This window comes from Anastrepha ludens, chromosome 4 (genome assembly GCF_028408465.1).
Source record: "Anastrepha ludens isolate Willacy chromosome 4, idAnaLude1.1, whole genome shotgun sequence".
Lineage (NCBI taxonomy): Eukaryota > Metazoa > Arthropoda > Insecta > Diptera > Tephritidae > Anastrepha > Anastrepha ludens.
The window spans coordinates 60,555,191-60,571,024 of record NC_071500.1 but is presented as its reverse complement, the minus strand read 5'-3'; the positions used below and the strand labels follow the sequence as shown (position 1 = coordinate 60,571,024).

The following is a 15,834-nucleotide window of genomic DNA, read 5'->3' as shown; positions in this document are numbered from 1 at the left end:
ACACACTTGAGCATCGATTGCAAATCGTGCAAATTTTTTATGAAAATAATCGTTCTGTTGCTGCTACTTTAAGAGCATTACGGCCATTTTACGGTCCATTTAACAAGCCGTCCCGTTTTGGGGTTATGTGAAGTCATTGGTCTACAGTAACAAGCCGGCGACGATTTGTGAGCTCAGAGCCAATATTGAACGCAAAATTGTTGGAATTTCGGCCGATTTATGCAAAAGAGTGGTCGAAAATTGGGTTCAACGATTGGACTTCGTAAAACGTGCACGCGGTGGTCATGCAAAAGAAATCGAATTTCATACTTAAATGTATATATTCAAACTCGATAATAAAAACAAAATTAGTTAAAAAAGTCAAACCGTTTGTGTTTTATTCAAAAAAGTTCAAAAGTTGAAGCGCTCTTACTGAAAAACCCTATATTACTGCGAAGTTACCTAAGCGACCGGTACTTCTATGTTAAACATCAGGACGAATGCTCGGAGGTATTAACACATTATCTACCACTAATTTTTGCAAAGAAAAAGTTTCTCTGGTGCCGGTGGAAATTCAAAAGAATCAAAAACAGGATGTACCGCTTTTCGTGGGGCTTCTAGGCGGAAAGATAGAGGATGGCGATTGGAACGAAAAATCATATGGGACCGTAATGGTGAAATGTTTAATTTCGGAGGTAGGGGGGATTTGGTAATTTTACGTACTTTTTTCCTAACACCCTATATCTTTTTTGGTGTAGATTCTACGAAGGTTGTATGGTATATATCTCTAATGAGAGCTAACAGTCTAGGATTTCTAAGAAATGCTTCGTCCACTCCTGACTTCCGAAAAACGTATCAAAACTATATTTATTTTTTTTATGACCTAATATACTCAAAAGCGAAAACATATATTGAAATATGTGATAACCACAAGCGATGCCGTAAAATACTCCAGACAAAGAACGATTAGCCGGGACAAGAGAAGAACTGAAAAAAGCAATCCTGTAAAATTTTAGCAGAAACAAGGGAATATAATTTTTTTTAATTCGAATCTAAAATTAACAGTTATCGACACTTTAAATGTATGCACGTGAAGTTCAACGAAAATCACAAATATGTGCACACGGTAGGTAATGTGTAAAAAAAGAGTTCCACAAGGCAGCGTATCGGGGCTATTATTGTTCATAATTTACACATACGACATTCCTTATCCAACGACACAGTATTAACTACGTCTGATAGGAAAGTAAATGTCGCTTCATCGAAGTTACAAAATCTAATTGGCACAATGTTGACTTGGTTCACAAAATAGGGAACCCAAGTAAACGCAGACAAAACGGCTCAAGTAATATACATATACCAATCGCAAACATGACCATTGTACGCTAACAATTATTGGGAGGTTGAATTAGTTTTAAAGGTGCCACACAGATGGCGCTATTTATCACTTTATCGCGTTGGCAATACAGAATATATATTCATGACAAAGCCTCATCCCTAGGCTTTGTTTATCAGTATCTGTCATTTCGCTGAAGTATAAACAACGCAGTGTTTTCGTGCTCCGAGTATGTCAACTTTCGTGCCGTCGAAACGCAATTTGCGGGAAGCTTTGCTTTTCTGCTTCAATTTGAAAAAAAATACAGCCCAAGCCCGTGAATTGCTGCAGGAGGCCTACCCAGACCATACTCCGTCGATTTCAACATGTGAGTACTGGTTTCGACGATTCAAAAGTGGTGATTTTCACACCGAAGACAAAGAGCGTCTTGGCCAGCCCAAAAAATTCGAGGACGCGGAATTGGGGGAATTGGTAAACGAGGACTCGTGCCAAACCCAAGAAGAGGTTGCTGAATCATTGGGCGTTGATAAATCAACCGTTTGCAAGCGTCTAAAAGCGATGGGAATGATAAAAAAGCAAGGACATTGGGTCCCGTACGAGTTGAAGCTGCGCGACGTCGAACGGCGATTTTTTACGTGCGAATTGCTGATCGAGCGACAAAATCGGAAGGATTTTTTGCATCGGGTGGTGACTGGCGACGAAAAATGGATCCACTACGATAACCCAAAACGCAAAAAATCATGGGGTTTGCCCGGCCACGCATCAACGTCGACGGCCAAGCAGAATATTCACGGCAAGAAAATCATGCTCTGCATTTGGTGGGATCAGGTCGGCGTCGTATATTTTGAGCTGCTCCAACCGGGCGAAACAATCACGGGGGATCGTTACCGACTGCAATTGATGCGTTTAAGCCGGGCATTGAAAAAAAAACGGCCGGAAACGGTAAAAAGGCACGACAAGGTTATTTTGCAACATGACAACGCTCGGCCGCATGTTGCTCAACCTGTCAAAAAATACCTTGGAACGCTTGGCTGGGAAGTGTTACCCCACCCGCTGTATAGTCCAGACATAGCTCCCTCCGATTATCATTTGTTCCGGCATATGAGTCTCGATTTGGCGGACCAGCGGTTCTCCTCGTACGAGGCTACCAAAATATGGGTTGAGTCATGGATAGCCAAGCAGCGGCCAGAATTTTGGAGAAACGGCATCCGGAAATTGCCCGAAAGATGGGCGAAAGTTGTAGCTAGCGATGGCCAATACTTCAAATAAAATATTTTGTACCGTTTTTTCACAATAAAGCCCCAAATCTTCGAAAAAAACCTTTAAAACTAATTCAACCTAATAATAACACAGTCATCACTCAAAGCGCAAAAGCTAAATACCAGGGCATGATCATTGACGCAAAACTGACCTGGAAGGACCATATAATCCAAACTACTAATACCTATATAAGACCATGATAAAACCCATCTGGAGATACGGCATAGATCTATGGGGGCAGCATGCAAATCAAATATATAAATCATGCAACGACTTCAATCAAAAATCTTAAAGACTGTCGTAAATGCACCCTGGTATATAACAAATGAAGACTTACACGGCGACCTAAAAATTGATCCCATAAAAGACGTAATCCTTATGAAAAATGTATTGCTTTTACGTGTTACTCCGATCAACCAAAAATTTAGTCCATTCCACATGCAAATATTTTCTCAAATAAATCCATGTCCAAGGGGTTAATGAAGAAAGCGCGTTGACTTCTGGAATTAACATAGCACCTGCATGGCAGATCAGTTAAAATTGGAAATAAGATAAAGCAGCAAACCATATGAATATTTCCATCTTTTCTCACGCTCGAAATTAAAACCCCAGTACAACTAGGCAAAATTTTCATGATAAGGTTCTGTTAGTTATCCATATCTGTATGTAAATATGTATTTTCAAGTTACGAAGTGTAAGTGATAATAGCCAGCGGTTGGGTGCATTGTTTATTTGATAAGTGCAAGAGAGAGCATGAATTTCCATGGGAATGCAGAGAGTGACTTGCACTCATGTGACTAAAGCACGGAGACAATTGCATATATAACCAAGTGCAAAAACTTACTGTGTGCTTGTACAAACAAAACAATGCTTGTTACACAACAATTACAAATTGTTCAAACTCGAACTAAATACTCTCATTCATTATCAGAACAATTATAAAATTTAAACATAAATATTAATTAGCGGCGAATATTTTCTATAAAACTTTCCAATCATACTTCGATCTACTACTCAATCACCACTACCAGACTCTTTTGGCACAGCAGCATAAAGTTAGTTGCTCAAATAGTACTCAATTGTTGAGACGTGTGCAGAGAAGATAGTGTTCCAATTCGATCACAAATACCAATTACAATAGGAGCGAGCGAGAGGAACGAGGCAAAACAACAAACACAACAACTCTACTAAACTTGGCGACAACATTAACCCACGTCCAACAACCACTTCAATCCGCGAGACAGACAGTCAAACGAACGCTATGAAATCGGCCAATATTGTGATCATCGGTGCCGGCGCAGCAGGCATAGCTGCAGCGACACGTCTTTTGGAGTCTGGTTTTGAGAATGTTTTGCTGCTGGAGGCAGAAAATCGTTATGGTGGACGCGTAAATACTATACCTTTTGCGGATAACGTTGTTGATTTGGGTGCGCAATGGTGTCACGGAGAGAAGGGTAATGCAATCTATGAGTTGGTGAAAGATTTAGATATGTTACAGAGGCCTGTTATCACCTTTAATGACTACAAAAGCGTGCGTTCCAATAAGGAAGTGCTCTCTGAAGCAACGACCAACGCGCTTAAATCAGTTGTCTCTAATTTGATACCGTCACCTAAAAAAGACTTAAAAGATTTCGAAGGCTCTTTGGGTACATTTTACACTGAGGCATTTTGGCGCGATTTGCAGCACTCGGCGGGGATCGATAAGAACGTAGCACGTGAATTTTTTGAGAATTACAAGAAAATGCAAAGTTCAGCAGACGGGGCAGATAATCTCTTCGAAGTTTCCGCAAAGGGTCAACTCGAATATCGAGAATGTGAAGGCGATCAGGAACTCAATTGGAAAGATAAAGGTTTTCGCAGTTTTCTGTGTCTCCTCATGAAAGCAAATAAGGACAATGCGGAAGACTTGGGACTACTTAACAAACGTATTCAGTATAACTCACGCGTGCAAAATATCCATTGGAAAAATTCAAGTGGGGGTGCGCGTATACGCCTTTGGAATGGTGAACTGATCGAAGCAGATCATATTATTTGCACTGTATCGCTTGGCGTCCTTAAGGAAATGCATCAGCAAATGTTCACACCTGCACTGCCATCAGCCAAGTGCCGCGCTATTGATGGTCTGAAATTGGGCACAGTGGATAAGTTTTTGATGGAATTTAGTGAGCCTTTCAAGCCAACTGATTGGCCGTGCTTTAATCTGCTTTGGCGTGAAGAGGATTTGGCGGAACTACGAAACTCTGACTACTTTTGGTTGGAGAGCGTTATAGGTTTTCACCGTGTCGCTTGCCAACCAAATTTACTGGAAGCCTGGATAATTGGCCCACATGCACGCCACATGGAAACATTGCTAGAGTCAGAGGTACTCAAGGCTTTGCTTTGGCTTTTGAATAAATTTTTCACATTTGAAGTGCCTGAGCCGGTGAACTTTCTGCGAACGCATTGGTACACTAATCCCAATTTCCGCGGCAGTTACTCGTTCCGTTCGATGTATACAGAAGAGCTGCGCACAGGTAGCTGGGATTTAGCTACACCACTCATTGATGAGAAAGGCGGAAAGCCACTGCTACAATTTGCCGGTGAAGCAACGCATCCACACTTATATTCGACGGTGCATGGTGCGGTGGAGAGTGGGTGGCGTGAGGCGCAACGTTTGATTGACTACTATCAGGATAAGACTTCTCAAACATAAGCGAGTTATTTTGAAGACAGCGCAGAGTGGAGAGGAGTGAAGGGAACGAATATGATGTTATTGACAACTAACGAAATGGTCGAATTTAAACTGTTCACAAATTAAAATTATTTAAAAATAAAGTGGAAGAATCACATACATACATACATAGTAAGAATTTTGGCAATCAAGCACGATAGAAATTAATAAAATGTTAAAGCGGTTGGAATGTTCAATACACTCCAATTTTATTTAGCCAACTGACTGACTCTTTGTGCCTTATAATACACAAATTCGTATCTGCCCTTTGCAAATACGCATTCTGCGGGCTTGCATTTTTATGAACGCGCCCTTGCGCCTGAGGGTATAATAATTTTGTGCATGCAACGGTTGTATGTAACAGCATAAAGGCGTCGTTATAGATATAGACATATACAAGGTGGCGTAAAACCTTAATTTGACCTTAAGGCTTCCATTGCTTTTATGTTCTGGTTCATAAGTGTCAAATATGATTGCAGTACGACACCATTTGCAAAAATTATAAATCTTCGGATAGGCTTATTTATATACCTATATATATTTGTACATATACTCTATAGAATATAAAATTAACGCTTACACCCCTTTTGGTGTGCAAGTTTTATGCCGGCTCCGATAGGCAGATATTTCTTATGCTTCTTCCTAACAGAATTGTACACGGAGGGTTGCCATTGCCTACCGAGGGGCAACCGCTATTAAAAAAAAAATTCTATCTTTCGTAAGAAAAACGATAGAAAACGCAATTAAAAAAAGTATGCCCGAAAATTATGAAGTAAAAATTCCAAACGCCTTCAATCTTAGATTCGAAATCTTCTTCTTCTTCTCTTTAATTGGCGTGATAACCGCATACGTATAGCGGCCGACTTTAACAAAGCAATCCAATCGTTTCTTTCTCGTACTAACCGGCGCCTGTTGGACACACCAAGTGAAACCAAGTCCTTTTCCACCTGATCTTTCCAACGCAGAGAAGGTATTTCTCTTCCTCTGCTCGCACCAGCTGTTACCACTTCGAAAACTTTCAGAGCCGGAGCGTTTTTTTTTTTCATTCGGACGACATGACCCATCCGTAGGATCTTTATGTCTACATCGTCGCAAAGCTCCTATAGCTTATTCCTCCATCGGCAACGATACTCGCTGTCACCAACTGCAAAGGTCCAAAATTCTTCCACAGAATCTTTCTCTCAAACACTCCAAGAGATATTTTATCGGATATAAGCGTCTGCGCCAATGAGATACTTTTGAAATGTTAGTTTTGTTCGTTGAGAGAGGACTTTATTACTCAATGGCCTACTTAGTCCAAAGTAGCGCTTGTTGGCAAGAGATATTCTCGGTTGGATTTCAGGGCTGGCCTTGTTATAGGTCTTAATGCTGGTACCTGGATATGCGAAGTCTTTCACAACCTGTTTGCTGACAGGAGGTACTTCGTTTTGTTCTCGTTCACCACCAGACCCATTCGCTTTGCTCTTTATCCAGTTTCGAAAAGGCACAACTTACCGATGATGTCAATATCATTGGCATACGCCAACAATTATACGCTCTGATAAAATATTGTGCCTTATCGATTAAATAAAAAGGGAAAATACTCAGGTTTACAATGCTATAATTGAAACTGATTTCTAAACCTTCCCAAAAGTAATATGGCTGGAAAAAATGAGTATCGATTGGGAGTGATGTCGAGTGTTTGATGGTCAGAAATTTTAAGGGCCTTTGACTGTAAAAGCAAAGAAGCTTCCGCTAAAAGTCTGGAAAATCACAGAGGAAGCGAGTGTCAAAAAGTTCCGATAAAAAGGTGTATAAATTGCGTCAGAGTAAATGAATAATTAAAGCTTGATCTGAATGAAAAGCATTTTACACTTGATCGTTTTACATCAATAAACTCAATTTTAAAAGAAAAAATATTGGCTATTAGCAACCACAAATTGCTAAAAGTTTTATAAACTAACCTTCGGAGAGTTAGAATTGATAGCAGATAAGTGTAGCCCCTAGCCTATGGCTCTTTCCGAAACGCATATTGCTGCAGATGTTGATGAAAACGAATTTCGCCCTTACACCCTTTTTTTCGGTGTTTGTCCGAGCTCCTCCTTCTACTTGTACGAGGGGTGCCTTTTATATGTCGGGATTAGGGAACAAAAACAAATTTTAATCATCGAAAATCACTTTATTGTTTTTCAAAATATTCTCCATCAAGATCTATACACTTTTGCCACTCTGAATGAGGTACCTCCAAAACATGCATTCTGAATGCCGCAACCGCTTCTTCAGGTGTCGAAAAACGTTGACCTCTCAGTTTGTTTTTTACGTACGGGAATAAAAAGAAGTCATTCGGTGCCAAGTCAGGACTATACGGCGGATGACCCATTAATTCGATGTTTTGGGTGCTCAAAAATGCAGTTGTTTGAGCCGATGTGTGAGAGCACGCATTGTCCTAGTGAAGAGGGATCCGTCTTTGCCGATGGGTTTTCTTTGGATTTTGGAAGACAACTGGCAAACAAATGGTTGTGTTCCACTCAGAATTTACTGTTCTGCGTTGTTCTAGTGGTACGGTTGCGACATGTCCAGTTTTTCCGAAAAAACAGGCGACCATTTGCTTGGAAGTGCTTCGTGCGCGAACAACTTTTGTTGGATTTGGCTCATCTTGAAACACCCATACAGTCGACTTCTGTTTACTTTCGCGCTCATACACGTAAATCCATGATTCATCACCTGTCACGATGTCATAGACGTGTTTCGAAGCCCCGCGATCGTATTTTTTGAGCATTTCCTTCGACCAATCGACATGAGCCTTTTTTTGAGCGATTGACAAATTGTGTGGGATCCAACGCAAACAAATTTTTTTGACAGTCAAATGTTTATGCAATCTTGAATGTATGCTGGTCCCACTAATGCCTAAGATTGTCTCAATCCCACGATAGGTCACATGACGGTCTTGCAATATCAGTTCGCGCACAACATCAATGGTTTTCGGAACAACAACTGATTTTGGAGTGAACTACGACCACGATTGAATTCACCATACCATCGATAAACACTGGTCCTTGATAGAGCTTCATCGCCAAATAATGAATTAAGTTCATCCATGCAATGTTGCTGAGTTAATCCACGTCGAAAGTTGTAAAAAATAATCGCACGAAAATGTTCACGATTTAATTCCATTTTTGGACCGAGATGAATCTTTTAAGTTACTGTAAACAACACAAATAGCGCTGGTATTTCAAAACGTTCTGATTACGTAAAAGCCAAAAAATGTCAAACTTTGCGGGTCCAAAAATGCGGATCTTCGGCGAGTTTTTCAAGAATCCAACGACAAAAATTATGACGCTTTGGAAGATCAACTGACTTCATATCTTGGACTAGCTGCATTTTATATGTCTTTATGTACTATTACGAAATTTCGACCTTCTCAGAGAAACTTAAGAAGGTCACCTCATATGAAGAAGTTGGGAGAAGTATCAATTTTGGCTCATACGGACAGATGGACGTACGGATACAAACGTACCTTCATAGCTAAATAGACTCCTGCCATTATTCTGAACATTTTGTGCGTATGAATATTTTTTCAAGTACAAAAATTAAATAATTCCCTGCGATCAATGAGTTTAGCAAATAAAATATCTCCAATGAAAGTTGTATGGCTCAAACTTTGGAAACATTTGTTTTGAGTACAAGTACAAGTGTGAATTGACAGGTGGAGTATTAATGTTTTGCCGATTACTGATTGTTATACAACGATCATCGAAATGCTATAAAAATACAAATATTGCAATTTGAATAAAACTAATAACCTGCTGTACGAGCCACATTTTTCGTTCAGAATCCATGCGCTTATTTATCATTGCATTTAGTTGCGCCTTTCATTTATTACCACACATTTGTTCGACTGAAGTTGTTATTTTATGCGCACACATACATGCAAACAAAAACATATACACTAAGTTATTCATACTAACACATACACATATACCCACTAATGCTTCAAACATTAAATCAGCCATTCGACAGTAACCAGCCGCTCATAAAGCTTAATATTGGCGGAAGCACTCAAACATCGTAGGGGGCATGCAACAGCAAACGGAAACCAATGAAAGTGCGACAGTGGTTGTGGTTTCCAGCGGTGTATGTACTTACGTACATATATACTCGTTTGTATGTACGCATACTTGCGTTGGGATGAAAAAAGTCAGAAAAATTCAGTAGCATTTGACAGCTTGAAACTACGTGTCCCCAAACAGTAGGCGCGCAATATTGAATTCTCTCTCCTATCAGCATCATTCTGCAAAAGGTAGGACACCTTTGCAAACGTAAATGTATGTACATTGTATTCAGCGTGTATTCACGTAACACCCTGTATAAATAAACATGTAATTGCAGCTGGGAAAGCACGTCGCCCAGTGTGGCTTCCAGTTCCGCTTTAGACCGTTTGGCGATAAAGCTATAAGGGATAATTTGGCGAGTTTGCAGCCTACGGTAATGGACGGCATAAGTGGTAGCATGCAAGCTTATGTTTGTAAACAGTTACACTCTAATATACACTTAGAATATACCAGAACGCTTTTAGTCTTATAGAAATTAAGAGTCTTTAATATAGCGTTTTTCAATAGGTGCGCTTCAACTTTTTTCCGATAGGGAGGGCGAACGACGCAATATTTTTTATTTTTCGCTTGTCATTTGTAAATTTCATTAGAATACATTTCATCATGGAACGCTACACACTTGAGGAACGATTGCAAATCGTGCAATTTTTTTATGAAAATAATCGTTCTGTTGCTGCTACTTTAATCCAGATTTTTTCCAAAAAATCATCTTCAGTGATGAAGCTCACTTTTGGCTCAATGGCTTTGTCAACAAGCAAAATATGCGGTACTGGGCAGAAAGCAGTCCACACGTGATTCATGAGGCACCGTTGCATCCCGAAAAAATCACTGTTTGGTGCGGTTTATGGTATGGACTTAAACGACATGTGGTTTCAACAGGACGGGGCCACAAGCCACACAGCACACGCTACAATTGATTTGTTGAAGAGTAAGTTCGATGAGCGCATTATTTCCAGAAATGGACCGGTCGAATGGCCGCCGCGCTCGTGTGATTTGACGCCCCTAGACTATTTTCTTTGGGGTTATGTGAAGTCATTGGTCTACAGTAACAAGCCGGCGACGATTTGTGAGCTCAAAGCCAATATTGAACGCGAAATTGCTGGAATTTCGGCCGATTTATGCAAAAGAGTGGTCGAAAATTGGGTTCAACGATTGGACTTCGTAAAACGTGCACGCGGTGGTCATGCAAAAGAAATCGAATTTCATACTTAAATGTATATGTTCAAACTCGATAATAGAAAAAAAAATTAGTTAAAAAAGTCAAACCGTTTTATTCAAAAAAAAAGTTGAAGCGCTCTTACTGAAAAACGCTTTATAAGATAGTTAACTCTTAACTCCGTCTTGGCGGCCGGCGTAGCCGAATGGGTTGGTGCGTGATTACCATTCGCAATTCACAGAGAGAACGTCGGTTCGAGTCTCCATGAAACGCCGTTCGGAGTCGGCTGGAAGCTGTAGGTCCCTCCATTTGTGGAACAACATCAAGACGCACGCCAGAAATAGGAGGAGGAGCTCGGCCAAACACCCAAAAAGGGTGTACGCGCCAATTATATATATATAACTCTTAGCTCCACGAAAGCAGGACAGCTAAGAAGCTTCTTGGAGTTCCACACATCCTTCCGCTCCCGGGCCATGAGGTCGAGGGGTCCACGCTGATCACAAAGACTGCAGCGCGGAGACAGAGCGGTAAGCTGAAGCAAATCGGAGTGCCAACTCAATAAAATTCGCCCAAATTTGACACACATATTTCATTTCGATTTGACTTAAATATTACTGACATCGAACAAAATCCATTCCCAATTTGTATACTTAATATATAATTGGTGTCTGCGTTCTTGGTTGCCTGTGTCGTGCTTTTCTGCAAATGGAGAGTCCTAAAGTTTTACGTTGCCTTCGAATGGAAGATGGTTTTTTATGACAAGCTTTTCCTCGACAGAATTAAACTCAGAGCATTGCCGTTGCCTAACCTGGGGCGGGCACTATTAGAGAATACATTTTATAGCATATTAATATTTTCATGTCCACAGGTGATTATTAATCCGGACACTAATTTTTTTTTACCTTTACGCGTTTTATTTTTATCTGTTTGTATGCTGCAACTGTCTGGTTCTTACGTACATAGATGACACTACAAAGGAATGTTGGTTTCTGCCGCCATCTACCTTCGGTTTGCTTCTTGCTGGCGCCAGTTGGAGACACCGAGTACCTCACTTGATCTCCCCGACGGAGATGGGGTGCCTCTTCCTCGTCGACAACCAGTGGGTTCCGTCTCGAAGGACTGCCGTGCCGGAGTACTTTCGTTCATCTTCGAGAAATGGACAAGCCAGTGTACCCTCAGTATTTTAATACGTTTAACTATGCCCACATCTCGGTATAGCTCTTACAGCTTGCTGTTCCATAGGATACGGAGGTCATTCTCGCCTGCGCGAAGAGAACCAAAGATTTTTCGGAGAATTTTTTCTCTCGAACGCTCCCAGTACTGGGCACGTGCTCTCTAATTCGGTGTCGTTATCGTCCAAGCTTCTGCGCCATATACAAGAACGGGGATGATTAGGATTTTGTACAGCCTTGTTTTTGTTTTTCGAGAGAGGGATCTACTTCCCAATTGCCTACTGAGCCCAAAGTAACTCTGTCTGGTTCACTATTGTCGAATATCATTGATGTACGACGCCATATGCAAACATTATACATCTTCCGATAAGGTGATAAATTGCACGACTGCACGACGGCGGTAAGACTAAAATTCTGTACAACCGTCTGATGATTCGAACTATAACTCTCATTGCCCATGAGTTTGTTCCCTTCCAAATATTTACAACCAGTACAAAAAAAATTTCACTAAAATGTGCAGTTCGGTTCAGATGATGTTGCGGCTGCAACTAACGTCCGGGGAAATAAAGGATTGTATATATGAACACGCGTTAAGTTCTCACAAGTTTTAATATATAAAAGTGTTATTACATTAATTCTGATATATTTTAATTAAAAAATGCCTTACTTTTTCGTTTAGTTCCCTCCAAGTAAATTTCCGACTGAACGAAATATTTTTTGAATGATATAATATTAAAAAAAAAATAAAGTAGAAATATCCGGTTATTTCAAATGTGTTTTACTTTATCTTCATACCACTTTTATTTTATTATTAAAATTTGTTTCGCACAAATTCCCATTTGCATCACTTTTATTTGCTAATGCCATTTTAGTAGTCAGCTACAATTTTGGTTGTGCAAAATTTATTGGGCAGCAATAAAGAAACCATTTGAAAGTTTACGTGCACCGTCAAAACAACAGTTAAGAGCAATTTACCTGACCAACGTCATTTAGGCCCATCATTACTGTCATCTACTCAGCTACCAATGATAGGCGCGCATTCATTTAGAATTTCAGTTCTGTCATTTGTTCATTTTCGCAGGAAATCCGTTGTCCTGGCGTTTGCACATGCCAACCACAGGCGTCCCTCTCAATATCACCGCTTCATCGTCAGTACTCGCCTACGGAAGTAAATTACACACACTTGCTGCGGTACTTCACAGTGTTCAAAATCACAAGGCCTAGTGGCTAAACGTAAATTTAAAGTTAGCGAAAATCCGAAGACGTATTTTGGTCCTTAACCTTCATGTGCCCGGCTTACTACATTTGTAGTAAATTGTGAAAAAAAGTGAGATAAAAAAAAATTTTCCGAAACAACAATGCCCGAATTTTTTAGTAGCTTCCTGATTATCAAATCTAAGTCAATTAAGAGTATAATAACACTCGAACTATTATTTGCCTGACCTCTAGACCCTACTTGAAAAAAACATCATCTTGCGGCCGGCTTACTACATTTGTAGTAACCATATAAAATGTATGCAAAATAGTATTTTATAGTTGACTTCAGCTTGAACTAAGAGCATTTATAGGTCTTGTGTTACTAGCAGGTGTAAATAAATCAAATGACGAAGATGTGGATGTGCTATGGAGCCAAGAATGCATTTGCTTTTATCGAGCAGTAATGCCTAGGTCACGCTTCAAAGAAATTGTTCGATTCATTAGATTTGACAGCGAGCGTACAAGAGCAGTTAGGCTAGAAGCCGATAAGGCCGCTCCAATATCTGAATTGTGGACACAAATGAACGCAAATCTGCGCAAATATTACCAACCATCTGGAGAAATTACTGTAGATGAACAATTATTTGCTTATCGCGGTCAAACTAGGTGTAATCAGTACATACCCTCTAATCCTGCCAAGTATGGTTTGCATGCGATGTTAAGTCGTTCTATCCACTCAAAAGTGAAATATATACTGGAAAAAACTCAAATGCTGGTCGAGCAAATAACGTAGGTGAAGGTGTTGTGCAAAGGTTAGTATGCCATTGGGAGAACACCGGAAGGACTATTATTTGTGACAATTTTTTTACATCGCTAAACTTAGGCAAGTATTTAATGTCCAAAGGTCTTGCTATTCTTGGTACTGTTCGTCAAAATAAAACGTTTAAAAAAAAAAAAATAAATAATTGGCGCGTACACTTCTGTTAGGTGTTTGGCCGAGCTCCTCCTCCTATTTGTGGTGTGCGTCTTGATGTTGTTCCACAAATGGAGGGACCTACAGTTTCAAGCCGACTCCGAACGGCAGATATTTTTATGAGGAGCTTTTTCATGGCAGAAATACACTCGGAGGTTTGCCATTGCCTGCCGAGGGGCGACCGCTATTAGAAAAATGTTTTTATTAATTTTGCCTTCACCGAGATTCGAACTAACGACCTCTCGGTGAATTCCGAATGGTAATCACGCACCAACCCATTCGGCTACGGCGGCCGCCGTTTGTACCATATGAAATGAAGGCTGACCGCAATCGTGCTGAAGAATCTTCCATTTTCGGGTTTCTCGATGGAAAGTTTTCTTTGGTATATTATGTTCCAAAAAGAGGCAGATCAGTTATAATACTTGCCAGCACACCTTTGACAAATTCAATTGTAGCTGAAAAGAAAAACAAGCCGCAATACATCCTTGATTACAATGCAAACAAAGGAGGCGTCGACGTAATGGATAAAATGCTTTCTGCATATTCAACGAAACGCAAAACATTGCGTTGGCCCTTGGCCATGTTTTATAACATGCTGGACATAAGAGCACTTGCATCATTCATCATTTACTCGGAAAACAATCTATATAACCGTCGCACAGACGCGCGACGAAAGTTCTTGCGGAGCTTGTCTAAGCAGCTTTTTATGCCAGCAATTGAACAGCGCTCTCAAGTTTCCCGGGTGCTGGGATTCCATCAAACACGTAAAGCTATCTAAATGACACTGGATCGATCCCTTTCTGCTACATCTAATGTTGATTCATCTATTTTACCTGATATTTTCAACGATAAACAACCAAAATATCCTGTACCTTGTCAATACTGTGAAATAGGAAGTCGTAACAACACACGAAAAATCTGTAGTTGGTGCAAAAAAGCAGTGTGTAATGCACATGCCGAAACATATATTTTGGGAAAATGCTGTTCAACTCCTGAAAATTAAAACATTTTTTGTATTAACATTATCACCTGCATTCAATATTTTTAAATAAAAAGGTTATTACACAGATACAAGTAAAAAAAAAGCACCATACAAGTCTTTTTTTCTTAACATTACATTGGTTTTGCATGCAATTACGTAGTTACTACAAATGTAGTAAGCCGACCGGGTACGTAAGTTTTATATCCCGGGCACATGAAGGTTAAAAAAGCCACTAGTTTTAAATGCATTTGCTGCAAGCCTTTTGATTGCAAAGAGCCTGAATAGATGGATACAACTTGAAACGCTACTAGAGCTTCAAATGCTACTAGGAGTAGCTGATCAATTTAGATCTTTGACTCATTTTAAATAGCATTCATCAGCCACGAATCTAAGGTAAAAACAATAATGGCCGAAGACGCAGATTTTATGAATTTCTAGTGATTTTATTTCAAAAACGTACCTTGAAGAAAACTAGCGTGGGAATACTGGAAGCCAGATTATATAAATATGCCCAAAAATTCATTTTGCAATGTCTTGTAATTTTCGGAAGCAAATTTAACGATACACAACAACTGTACAGTGCGCAGTGCTTGTAAATGGCAGCAAAGGCTTTTACGAGTATTGCCTCATCTCACAAATCGATGTGTACTTAAATTACGAGAATTACGAGTGACATTTATGCGTGGGTTGACGTTGGCACTGAAAATCATTATTTGCTTAACGCAATCATTTGAAGTTATTGCTTTTGTCTGGCTATTGGTTGTACGAGTACTTATGCATTGAGCTACGTAGGTGTGTGTGATGCGCATTTGCTGCCAATGGAACCGGATACTTCCGATTGCGTCAGCATCGTATTTACATTCGCTATATTCGTTGGTATGAAAATGTGGTGTAAAAATTATTGTTGCTAAATCTGTATTAAAATGCCTAGAATTTTTGAAGAGTCCACTGCGCCTGGTCGTTACTTTATTTCGACCC

General features: G+C 40.0%; 1 protein-coding gene across 1 annotated transcript; it reads left to right on the top strand.

Moving 5' to 3' along the window:
* The first annotated feature begins 3,441 nt into the window (after positions 1-3,441).
* On the top strand, positions 3,442-5,463 carry LOC128861547 (spermine oxidase-like). The gene has a single exon (XM_054099746.1). It carries the CDS (start codon positions 3,837-3,839, stop codon positions 5,265-5,267), a length of 1,431 nt encoding a protein of 476 aa, XP_053955721.1. The 5' UTR covers positions 3,442-3,836; the 3' UTR covers positions 5,268-5,463.
* The last annotated feature ends 10,371 nt before the right edge of the window (positions 5,464-15,834 follow it).

Coding starts and splice junctions, on each gene's coding strand:
- LOC128861547 (XM_054099746.1), top strand. CDS start 3,837: ATGAAATCGGCCAATATTGTGATCATCGGTGCCGGCGCAGCAGGCATA.